Source organism: Pleurodeles waltl, chromosome 6 (assembly GCF_031143425.1).
Source record: "Pleurodeles waltl isolate 20211129_DDA chromosome 6, aPleWal1.hap1.20221129, whole genome shotgun sequence".
Lineage (NCBI taxonomy): Eukaryota > Metazoa > Chordata > Amphibia > Caudata > Salamandridae > Pleurodeles > Pleurodeles waltl.
Window position 1 is genome coordinate 541019327 of NC_090445.1, and position 13092 is coordinate 541032418.

General features: G+C 42.9%; 1 protein-coding gene across 2 annotated transcripts in view; it reads left to right on the forward strand.

Annotated features, from left to right (window-relative positions):
- The window catches only part of MAGI3 (membrane associated guanylate kinase, WW and PDZ domain containing 3), a 946614-nt gene that overhangs the window by 563362 nt on the left and 370160 nt on the right, over nt 1-13092 (forward strand). For both annotated transcript variants that reach the window (XM_069238693.1, XM_069238692.1), the window contains exon 8: nt 5196-5302. In XM_069238693.1, the coding sequence (XP_069094794.1) occupies nt 5196-5302 (107 nt within the window). The remainder of the gene's footprint in view (nt 1-5195; nt 5303-13092) is intronic.

Here is a 13092-nt window from a genome sequence, read left to right on the forward strand (position 1 = left end):
GGTTTTCTGCTCCTCCCCACCATGGACAGATTGGCCTGAAAATGTGGCCAATCTTCCTTCAGGGGGACAGAAAATGGCCAAAATATTTCCCCCATAGTGGTGACGACCTTTGCCCTAGGGGCCGTTCCCCAATATACATTTTTTTAAATCCCTTGTGTCTAGTGGTATTCTGCCCCCTTGATGGGAAGATTGGTCTTTTTTTTTTCCAGACCAATCTGCCTTCAGGGATGCAGAAAACAGGCTAAATTATTATTATTGCCCAAAGGGCCCTCCCTTTCATAAAAATAAATCAATAGTGCTTAGTGGAGAAAATCCCTGCTTGGGGATCACCCTCGGGCAAACCCCAAGCAGTGATCCACTTGGGAAAGGTACCATTGGAAAGGGGAGAGTCTCTCCTTTCCAACAGTACCTCTCCTGTGTGCTTCGGTGCTCAGGGCGCCGAGATAGTCCCAAGAGCATCAAAGCAGTGGAGGTGAATTGAGCCAATCGGCTCATTTCACTTTCAGTGTAATCATGTCAGCGCGCCATGTGTGCGACCATCATTACATTGAAAAAAAATGCCTCTGGCGTCAGGGAAACGTCTTCCCTAGCTCCAGAGTCTTTAAAAAAAAAAAAAAAAGAAGGGAATCCTTCTGCTGTGAACGGTTCCACCCTCAGCCTCCTACCACTGTGACTGACTGAGGACGGAACCGTTCCATCATCGGCACCGAACTGGTTAAAGTATTTTTTGCGCATTCACCAAATGTAGCCCAGGTGCACAGTGGACCCTCCTGGTTTTAACTTCTGTGTTATTGAGGTACAAAATGGGGACGAGGAGTAATGACGCCCTGCTGTTAACCCCCTCTTAGGTCTAAGGGGTGTGGGCAGGGTACCACATATCTCAACCTCTCCTTCCGTGACGCCACTCACCACTCTGAAATATTGTGCTGTTCCAGCAAAGCAGAGCATTTTCCTAACTGGTAAGAACTAAATTGAAAACAAAGGTGTTTTTAAAAAAGAGGGAGAGAAAGCTGGGAGGTTTGCTCGTATGCACCTACCCCAGTGTCATCTGCCTGCGCCAGTGGGCCTAACTCATCCTGCGACTGGTTTCTCTGCTCTTCAGGAACTCTCTAGCCTTCCTTGGACTGACTGAAAGATGACAATGGCGGATCCGAAGTCAGGTCTTTTGCCAAGCAGTAGTGGAGTGCTTGAATGACGTATTGTGGTCCTGTCTTGCACCTGTGGCAAAATGGTGCCTCTTAAACATATTGGGGAATTAGAACTCTCACGTAAGACCAGAGTGTGGGTAATGCAGGACCTGTCAGTCACGAAACGCAACGTTGCAAAAATGTGGGCGGCGGAACACGTGCCACAATTAGCCGAGTGTAGAAAAAGGCACTGACTGCTGTATGCTGGTAGAGAAGACTGTTTATGAAGGCCGGGGAAGTGGGATAACACTGTTGGACCCTGGAATAATTACATAGGCAATATCTGTGATGCATCTGAGACGTCTGCATTCAGTAACCTGTGTTCTAGAGGGCCAATAAAGAACGCTGATTCAATTTGTGAAATACGGGAAGGGACCAAAAGGGGAGGGATAAGTTAAAACAATCCAACCGTGATGAGCTGATTCTTATACATGCTCTCTTATTCTTTCTAAAAAACAATAATAAACAGATTAGTAAAAAAATAAAATAAAAAAAATGCAAGTGTGTGTGTGCGGATTTCAGAGTAAATGAAATAGTGACCCATGCACTATTTAAACCCCTCTCATCCAAATAAATGCAGTATGGCACGCTCTGCATAGGGGTGTCTTGGGAGCTAAATTCATTTCAGTGCACACGTCCCATTGACACCCTTGTGAATTGAAAGCCTGAGATGGAGCACTTGCTGTGTTCTCCAGTGCCGCGAACATGTTAGTTTCAATTCAGTCTTTGATGAAATACAGAACACCCGCCAGCCCTGCATGGGTAGCAATTGTCAGTGGTCAAAAACAACAGCGCTGGTATTGAGGGAAGGAAAGCCTTTGTGTGAGGTATGCATCTATGTATGTATGTGATGTTAGCTCCTGCAACTGGTTTGACACATTGCTGGAGAGCCTGCTCGCCCTCGGGGGAGGGACACCCGCTCGGGGGTATATGGGGAACTTGTGTACTGTTGATGCTGATGCCTACTCTCTGTCTGTTTGTAACTCTGACCACATGTACTGTCATGTAATCTGTGCGCTCGTTGTGTCCACTTGCCTTTTACCACGCCAGCGCATCACTCCTCAATATTCTCTGTACAGTTGTTCACAACTTAAATTTCGGAAAAAAAAACCTATTGTGCATGATCCTGATAGGAGACCTCGAAGGCTGTGTACAACAGAAGAACAGTCATGAGAATACCCATATGCTTGATGCTCGATGGCATACTTTCAAGAACATTACTCAGTCTGTAACGACTGATTTTATTCAAATATTGATGTTACTGTGATTGTAGGCAGCAGCTAAATAATGGTGCACGCCCGCTCCTCAGATCTTGGGCTCCGCTGGCTGAGAGCACCTCTACCGTGGAGGGCCCGTGATTGGAGCAGGAGAGGCAGGTACTGCAAGCTGAGACCTGCACATAGCATCTCACTGTGAATGTCCACGGAGTCAAGGGCCACAGGAGAGCGAGCGAATGCCCGCCAGTTGCCCAGTATGGCAGGTGGCTTTGAGGTATGAGGACAGAGGAGGTAGATGGCAAATTAAGCGTACACCATATTTAGACCGAGCCCGGCTGCATCTAATGGCGCTCTGGAGGGTCAGTGACATCTGCCATTTATATGTGATCTTTAAGCCCACCAGTGCTCCGCTCCATGCAGAATTGGAGCCAACCCCATGTTATTTGTCAGCCAGACAAAAGTTGCAGACCAGCCTCTTCCTCCACTCAGACGCATTTAAACTGTACAATAGTCGACACATTATTCATTCTTTCGACAGCAGTCTTACAGGCAGCAAAGACACCAAGGACTTTGAAAAGCGAATTAATGCAACAGAACTTCGAATAAAAAAATACTTAGGTGAAAGCGTTTATTTCTTATCTTCTTTGTTATGCACATCAGTGGACACAACACATTAAAGCCTCACGTAGTCGTGAGGTCAGAGCATACACTGCTTCAGTAGACCTGAGCATAGTATTCCATCTGTCTCACTCATAGTTGGAGCCATCACAAGTCAGTCCATGGTGGAATTTGTGTGGAACGGTCATATGTAAGTGTCCTGTGTAGTTTAGCAGCTTTTCTAACAGTTTTTCTAGTTCATTTCAGTAGATGCCTGAGTTTGCGTTTCAGTTGACAAATGAGAATTTGAGAACGAGGATCTTTGTGATTTGCTCAACACACAAACTCTCACACCCCCAACATGAAAACTCTCACATCCCTCTCAGAAGTTGCTGACATTGCATTGTTTGTTCTTTTGTAGCTTCAGTGTTCTTGGGTTGGGTATACATCTACATCAGTATGGCATTATTTGTACATTCCTATAGCATGCTGTCGCCACTAGGGCGGCCCCAAAGTGCAATAGATGAAGGACATATTTAAATTTCAGTGTCCTATTCATCAGAGGCATTTGTGCCAGTGTTGGGTCATAATTCGCCAATCGTTTCTGTGGTCAGCGCAGATGCTTCCTTTACTGGCAAATATGTTAAAATCCTCTAGTGGAATTTCGAAACAAATGCTTACAAATTATTGTTGCTACATTCGGTTTTAGTGCACAGGCTTTTGGATATATATCTACAAGCACAAAAAACAAGGGAATTTCCACTGGATACAGAAAAATATTATTTGAAATTTGCAGACACATCTAGGCACGAATAACCTGTTGTAAGATGCCCCTGGAAGCAGCTGCTTATGTGTCTCCATGCCACACCAAAGAATCTGTATGCCAGCAGCTGAATCCAGTAGAAACCCTTTGCAGCAGTGTCCTGGAATTAACCAGTAAGGTCTTGATTTTTCAGGTTGGATGCTCCAAAACAGACATGGTTTGTCCTCCCGACTTGTTCTCAGTGTCTGGACCTAGGATACTTAGCTAGGCGTCCTGCCTCCATTGTCCTGATCTCTTGCTTCTCTCCAAGATGCAGGGAGGAATACATTTGTATAGGTATTCGAGACATCCCCAGCTCGCCATGTACCTGGCTGGGAGTCTGTTGCACTCGTGACTGTGTTGTTGTGGCAGCAAGCAGAAGAGCTTCATTGTGAAGTACATTTGGTCTCATTTATGTTTTTGAATATTTTGCGGCCTACGTTCTCTGTATTATTCAAGAGTAGGATACTGCCCCTAGACCTGTGCTATTATTAGTTCCCCGTAATGTTCTAAGTTTTGTGTGTGCTTAATAGTATTAGGATGTGTTAAACATTCACAGACCTACAGTAGGATGGGCCCTCCTAAAGCGATTTTCTTAAGACTTCCCTCTTGTCCCCTTTCTTTTCCAAGTGGTGAGAACATACTGTCTGCTTGTTGGCTGCAAGTTCAGAAATCACTATAGGGATACATTAAGGATAGCGTGGTCTACTGTGTATCGAGAAGTGCCATACGAGAAGCCTCATGATCCATTGGCATTTTCCCAAACCCACGTTGTGGCCCCAAGAAAAAGGAAATACTACATGTTGAAAGCATGCCCATTTGTCTGCTTTACACACTTTGGGAGGTCCTGGTTAGCTTTCAGTCAACTGAGCAAGAATATTGTTTTATTTGTGCATTAACAATGTGAAGTAATTCCAAACATTATTGTTGTCGGAGGTAGATGTGCATTTGGAAATACCTTGATGGTGTATTGTAGGTGCCTGAAGGCAAATATCTCTCTGTTCGGTTAAACTGGGGTACTTTTCTCTTAACTCTGGATGACGGGTGGGCCTGCATAGTTGGATAAAGTTGAGATGACTATGGAAGGATCCATTGCTGCTCTCCCTCTACGTAACCAATCTGGTCTACTCCATGTTTGGAGGGAAGCCTTAATCCCTGTTCTAGTTTAAAATACATAGGAGCAGCACACTAGTGTGGGAGTGAGCTTGTCATTGGTTGTCTAAAATCTCGCGCCCATAAACAAACGGTAGATCCACACAGGGTTGTTATGCAACTTTTGTCCTGCAACGTAACGTAGACGCTGTTGTGGCTTATTTGTTAAAATACTATTCTTGTGTAGTTGTTGGATTTAAATGTTTACTTTAATTTATATACTATTTGATTTTTTTGCAGTCACATTAATCAGAAAACCCAGTTTGAAAATCCAGTGTTGGAGGCTAAACGGAAAAAACAACTAGGAACGCAGAGTATGGCACAGAATGATGGAACAACTAAACCAGGTGCGAATCTTCTTTGTGTTAGGTTGAATATTTCTGTAAGCCATTGTTCGAATAAAATGTTTATGGGGCGTTGAAATAAGAAACTGGAACTAGTTTAGATTAAAGACCAGAGCAAGAAAGGGGGTTCTGTAGCTTATGTTCTGCAGCATTACAGCTGTCCTTGCAGATTGTGAGTATAAAATATATTAAATATCCGTAGATAGTGCAACAAATATCCAAGGTGCCAGGAAGAAATACAATGAGGAGTAAACAGAACAAAGAAGCCACACAGGCTGGATGGCCTGTACGGGATATTTACGTGAATATTTACGTAGCACATAGCCAACCCTTCAGTTACTTACAGAAGGCAGAGTGGTTGGATGTGAGTCTTGGAGAGAGAGCCTCGCCTTGGGGGTTGGGAGGAGGGTGAAGGGGAAACAGCTAAGAACGGATTGTCAACCTATTTACATGCACATCGGTGGTGGCAGGCTGCAGTGCTTTAGCAGGTAGATGAGGGCAAACCTTTGGGCGAGGAGTCCCAGGAACAGTTTTACAAAGGGCTCAATGACAGATGCATAGAGATTTGAATGATATCGTCTTAAAAATGTTACTATGAAGCAGTTGAAGTTTGGCCACAATGTCGGACGCCTGGGCAGATCTGAGGAGGTCACATATCGAACTGGCAGTAGCTGGAGCCTATTCAAGCGGTGTTTAGGAATGGGCAGATGTAAAGAGTCCACATAATCAGTGCAAGTGGATACAACAGAGTGGACCACCATCTTACGATTTCCTTGGGAAAGAAACAATGGTATCTTTCTCAAAGATTTGAAAAGAAGAAAGCGTGGTAGTAACACAGTTGATCCAAGAGAGCATCACAGTCGCCTTCCAGCAAAAAATTAGAATTGCTTACTTTGGCCACATGCATGGGCATGTTTTGCCAAGAAGAGGGACAGCAGTCATCGGTCTAGATTTTAGAAGGGACTCCTCAAATCATAACCTCAGGACTTCTGTTGAAAGTGATGAAGGTTTTCAGAGGGTAAATAAGTCCATATACATAGTGTGACATAGGGCCATATGTACGAACACTTTTTCCCATAGACACAGAATGGGTAAAAACCTTTGCTACATCTGGCCCATAGTTATAAAAAAGAAAACGTTTCCCCTTGATATATTTCTTTTGATGTTCACTTTTTAAGAGAAACGTCAGTAACCTCTGATTTGAAGTGGCAGTGAAAATCCAATTACGGGAGGAGCGTAGGTGATATGATGTGTGCAGTACTTCTTTCCAGCCTCTTAAACACATGGAGGTAGCTATTCTGAAGTTTCACGTTTTTGCACATTTTCACCAGGTACGGCAGTGATTTCTACTCCTATCGTTAGCTACATTTTCCCGTGTCCTACATGTGGCCTGTAGGGGCAGCGGTGCACACCATGTGTTTTGACTTCAGGCAGTCAAACTTCAGTTGTAGCACTGGCCCTGCCTGTCGCCACCCGGTGTAATGAAATATGTTTCCACATGTCTTCTAATAAAGGCGGTAGATGAAAATAATGGTCATTTCATCCACAAGTTAAATTCTGTTTTCATTGTCCTCCCTCCCTCAGTGGAAATGTTTTTGTTGCATGTTCCCTGTGATTGACAAAGGTGGTCACGACAATCTGTTTTGCCCATTTAAGGTATCCCATTCCATTTGTTTTTCCTAAACGAGGCTTGCAACAATTCACACTTGTGCTGTGCGCATCTACTACATGTCCATTTAAGTTTAAAATGTAGAAAATAATTGCAGATGCGGAAGCCCAGCCAACCTGTGCTTCCCCTCCCTCATGCTCTTGTGCCATCCGGCACCCCAGTCTTAGAAATGCACCTGGCATATGAGGACAAATCTAAGTCGACTATAAATGGTTACCACCTGTTCCGGCCCGAAAATGGTTCTCCTTTTATGTCCACTATCAGTGTCCATTGTACTAGAGCCTCCATTTCTTTGGCTACGATGTTCCTCTATGTTATGCACCTACAGCGACTCTTAGGTGAGGGTGCGAGGAGTATCAGATTTGTATTCGTAAATGATATGGTTACCTTCCTCTGACTTCTGTGGGCTTTGTTGTTCTTTCTAGGGTTCGACCTTTAGATCTACAATTCTCTACTTGCGTATTCACCAATTGCTTATTGAAGGGTTAATTCTGTTTGAGTGTCCATGTTGTCATCACATCGTCTGTTTTCTCTTCAGACAAGTTGTTCACATTTCGACTGTAAGCTATGATCACTCCGGAGCCTACTTTATAGGAAAATGTTTAGTGCTGGTGGGTGTGGCTTCCACTAACCCACTGCGTCTCCTATGGCCACTGATCATTTTCAAACCATGATTGCAAACGTGCGGTCAGAGCTAGGTCCTTGGTGCATTGGGCTTGTGACTCATACCTGACCCATACGTGCATCAAGCTGATATTTTTGCATTTAGATACTTGTTTCTGCCCTTCTGATGGTTACCCCATGAATTATCTCAAGGTAAGCAGGCCTTACCCTACCAGCTCCCATCTCCTTCCTGAGTTCCTGACTCCGCCTCTGAACTATAATCTCCTTATCCCCAGTAAAAACCCCACTCATGACTCTGCTTGCATTCTCTGGGATCTTGAAATTATGGGACAGATTAATTGCTGCCACGTTTCTGGTACCAAAAGCTAAACGATCTGTCTTAACCCTGTTTCTGCAAATAGCTCTACCTGTAATGCCACTGTATTTCTCTCTGACTGGCACAAGGGCCTCTCTGCGCTCTATACAGCCATGAAAAAAAATGAATTAATATATATAGGGAGCAAAAATCCACAATTTACCTTTCAGAAAACACAGTTTATGGACCTAATCGCATTTACTTTCATTGCGGAAGCAAGATTTGAAAAAGCCATTTCCTTGGAGGTTTTATTCTCTCCTTACGTGAAATGGATTAATATGTACAGTGGGCCACAAATTGGATAAATCAGAGTCTTGTAGACTTATTTAGTTCATGCAGTTTGGGATCAATTACATGTTTCAATGGGTTTCCCCAAGGAAAGTACGTGCTGTTCTGAAGGCAGCTGCATAAGTGAATAAATCTCCATGACTTTGATGTATCTCTTGTAGGCGTGCTTAACCTTCTTTTTTTACTGATCTACATGAGTGCGGTCTCTGCAGTCCCTACGCGTCCCACTGATGAGCATCGCCTGTCCATGTATAAAGAAAACAGTGTATCGGTACAGCAATTCTAGCGACACTTGATGTACAAAGATGGGCTGATACACCTTGAGAGCTGGTTTTGAGCTCCTAACATGGTCCTTCAAAGTCACTTGCAGATCACGGATTAGAGGATGCTTTTAGATTTAATGTCTTATGGTCTTTTACAATACTGACATGGTCAGTGTTCTTTTTGTGACAGTGCAGAGTCATTCCCAACTCGCATTAGTGAAGTTGCCACAGTTATTAGATATTGTTAAAGTTACTCATAATGTCTCTTCGAGGCCATTATGGTGTTAGAAAAGAAGGCTACGGTTCAGTGAAGACACAACTCCATCGTGTCAAGCATTCTTCCAATAATCAAGATGTGTTAAATTTCCTAGTGATCTATGTATGTGGTAGTTATATATCGTAGACGTAGCCACCGAGCCCTGTACGGGGTCCAAGTCAGAGACACAGTCAACTTGGTTGAAGAGGTTGCTAGTTTCTAACAGGAAAATCGACTGTTACTACATCTTGATGTAATGTTCTTTAAAGAGATGCATGATGGGTTTGTTGATGCTGCAGTAATATTGAAGATGGTGCTTGCTGGCAAGGACAGCCAATAGAGTTTTGTCAAGGTGGGTATGACGTGGTCATGTTTTTGCAGGTCTTTCATATAAGGCCTGCTGCTTCATGTAGGATACACATAAAGTGGGGGAAGGGGGAAGCCTAAGATGCCTGGAGCTGGGCATTGCCACATCATGTATTTACTTTAGACAATTGGTTTATTCATTTATTAACGTACATTTTTAATTCCTAGCATAGGTCAATTATGCTGCAAATGTTGTCTGACATTTATTTACCATAAGTGTGATCTTTGTAGCCTTTAAGTTAATGTAACAATAGGGCCTCTTTCGAATATTTTGGATATTATTATAGCCATGGGACAATTACAAATACCCCATTGTTCATTTTCTTTGTTTGTGGAGTGATTATTAATGTAGATGATGATAAAAATAGAAACTGTGTTGTAGAAGATTCATATTAGAATTGAGAAGTTCTGCTTGTGTTTTTTTTATCTGTGGATGTTTAGTTAACCATGTCTATGCTTCACAGGATGATTCCGCCACAAATGAAAGAAGCCCGCTTTGTTTGCAATCAAACTTATCCAGATGGATTTTGAGTAGTGTTTGGATATCTTCACTAGAGTTGAATGGAAGCTTTTTGTAAAGCTGAGTACGTTCTGACAATAAACAGCATGAACTGCTGCCTTTTCATAAGTAAAATAATGGAAAGAAAGAGTGAATGAATCACATGGTTTGTATTGGCCACAGCTGCAGCCAATAATGGCTGTTAGTTTGTTGCTCCCACATATGAAGGGTCTGTGCATTAAGACAATGAGGACAGTGAATGACCATATGGGCATTAACCCTAACTTCAAATTCAGATGCTGATTTCAAGTACAAAATTGGAGAATGGTAAGCTCCATCCTCTGGTTTTCTGGCTTTAAAAGAAAACACCAACACTCCCTGTTTCTGCGCCATTTCTAGAGCCCCTTCTCTCTTAACCATTGATTTCCGCTCACACAGTCTGTCTTAGGAGCCCTCCCATTTCCACCTACCAAACAAGTCTGTTATCCCATGGTCTCCCACATAGACAACATCTTTTAGTGCATTTCTAACATATTGCAGACAGTGCAAAGAAAATACATATAATGCAAGCAAGTGTAATACGGTAGTCGCAGTTAGATTTCACCTAAATTTGGTTCATCTTGTTTGCGCTGTCCATTAGCACTTCTATGTTCGCCTACGGAAGCGGATTGCCGGCACTCAATGCACCAGGTTCTGTAATAGAAAATAGAGACCCTCGGAATAGCACATAGATGCCTAACGTGCGTTTAACGCAGAAATATCCAGCAAGCATTCGAAACAGGCAAGGCAGCCACTTAAAAAAAAAAAACAACAGAGCTTCACCCTCGATCAGTTGCAGTATGTAATGCTAAATCCATACATTTCGGTGCTACATTTACACACACGTTTTCAGTTGTAAGTAAATTAAAGCGAGAACACGTGATGTAGTGAAGCCTACAGAACCGTGATGAGCGGGTCCCAAGCACTTCTCGTGAGAAGAATATCACTTTATCTGTCTCCTCATTCAACAAGAGCTGTCGCTACAGTTTTTTCTGACCTCCTTCCTTCGATGTGTCAGTTGCGATGAGGCCGCGCCTTACTAGAAAGGTTCTGCAGAAATGTGAAGGGTACAGCAGAGGGTGAAAGGATAGAGACTCATTGAAATACGTGTAAGCGTGCAACAACACTAGGCATTAGCGGTCTTCAAACAGGAACAAAAACCAAATCGCTATACAAATGTAACTGCACACGTTAAGACTCACAGGTGCATTTCCATTTTTGTACAATACATGCAGGCCTCGAGGCACATATGAAGGGAATTCATTTTCGCATAGGTATTATTAGTTATGAAATATTCTGAAGTAGGACATTTGTAGATACCTAGCTGGTCATTCTGAGAACAGAAACAGAACTAATCTCTCTTGTTGGGCTAATGATCCTTCATCGCCGAACCCACTAATGGATCCCAATCAACGTGTTGATGAGCCTCGGATTCTGGACTCCTTAAAAACCTCAATATTAAGGCTCGAAGTACTTCATTTCTCCCTTGCCATTATCACCGTGGCAATCTTGGGCACAGACATGCAACATGCAGCCCTTCTGGAGATGGGGTTGGTGGCCCTGGTCAAGATGGATAATATATTTTCTTCCTGAAATTGTAGGACTGAACACTTTTTGTGCACATCTTCCTAATTGCAGTAGAGCTAAGGGAGCAAAAGATTTCAAGGTCGACAAGCCGAGCAGGTTCACACACGTGGAAACTCTGGAGGAATCCAAGACCCGCGGTCCTGCACAGATTTATTTCTTTGAGAGAAAATACTGAAGCACCTTAATGCGTGCTGGATCAGTGACGGGCAGGGATCGGAAGTTCTCATTGGTCAGCTTGACCACTTAACGTCTGTATTCATGCTCCACTTGGTATCCATGAATGCTTTAGATATTGCAGCTTCGCAACTTCTACACTTTCTACTTTTGCTTGCTAATACTTGCTTCGCAAAGGGAGCCCTGGGACTTTTTGAGAACATTATTTTCTGTTTCAAGCCGAGTATGTCCTGCCATATGTGGTGTTTAAATTCGGGGTTATTAAGATCATGGTTCATGTTATCTGAACATCATCAATTCCAAACTATCGCTCAATAGAATTGACCTGTATGGAACAAACAGGGCCCATAGTGTTACGTGGCTCTAAAGTATTTGATGACTAATTGCGTATTATCTGCCTTTGTGCAGACTTTGGATACTCAAGTTATTTAATAGTACCGTCTCTGGCAATAGGACTTACAGAAACAACCCAAATAATGTTTATGCCCTATAAATGGTGACTTGGTGTGTTACTAAATTGGTCTGATAGCTGGCTGCATGACTGGGCTACAAATTCTGCTAAATGTTGTCCGAACAACATGAACATCACTATATATTTCTTAACAGTGTTTAAAAAACAAACCATCCCGTTTAGCTCCTCTGTAAATGCCTGTTTTGAAAATGAGTGTTTGTGACTTTTAATTCTGCTAAAGGGTAAAGTAGTCTCCAAGCTGATTTCTTTTATTTTTCACTCAAATGTACATTTTGTGTCAACGATCCTATCTCTTTTTCAACTGAATGTTAAGGCGTGGGCCTCATTTCCCTCCCTAAACTTGTTCACATTTTTGCTTACTAAGAAAACGCTGAAGTTTTTCCTGAAGAGACCAATGAGGGTAGCATGAACAATTCACCAAAATGCCGGGATAGTGGAAGTGACATCACACGCCATTTGAACGTTACTTTCACTCACACACACATGCCTTCACATATAAACACACATTCACACATAAACACACTACCTCTCACATAAACACTCTCACACGAAAGCACAAACGCAACATATATTTAAAAGCATTTTTTACTTACCTTAGCTGCCAGGGAGGGTCGTATTCCAGCTAATCGTACTCCATTCTTTATCACACTAATCGTAAATACTGTATTATTCACTTTTAGTGTAATAAAACACTGGCAGAAAACACGGAAAGTGGAGTCTCAAACGACGTCCATGAGGTCGAGCTGCCCTCATGTTCCTGGCACGGATTGTGCCATCACTGAGGCCAGGAGTCGCAAAGGCCAGGGTTCAAAAGGGTCAAGCCAGGGGTCGGAGCTGCGACCCCTGGCAACCCCTAAATGACGTTCATTGATGGTAGGCCTTCATGTATGAAATTAACAAAAAATAACAAGCATCTGCAAAGCCAACAGGTCTCACCTTTGGACCTACTGACTTTGTCAATACCTTTTAGCCATGCTGTACAGCATTCCTGATGATGTGCATCATGGCTAAGTGAAAAAAAAAAGCCTATTGAATAATTTTGTAGTTGCTCACACCACACATGCACTAGTCTACAAAATGATGCAACAGTTTTTAGGTTGAGCCTGGGCGGTGCGCAAACACGGTCTCTCAACACATAATCTAAATCTGTGGGCTTTAACCTCGCCCATCTCATGCCCATCTCTTACATTCGTTCTTTGGC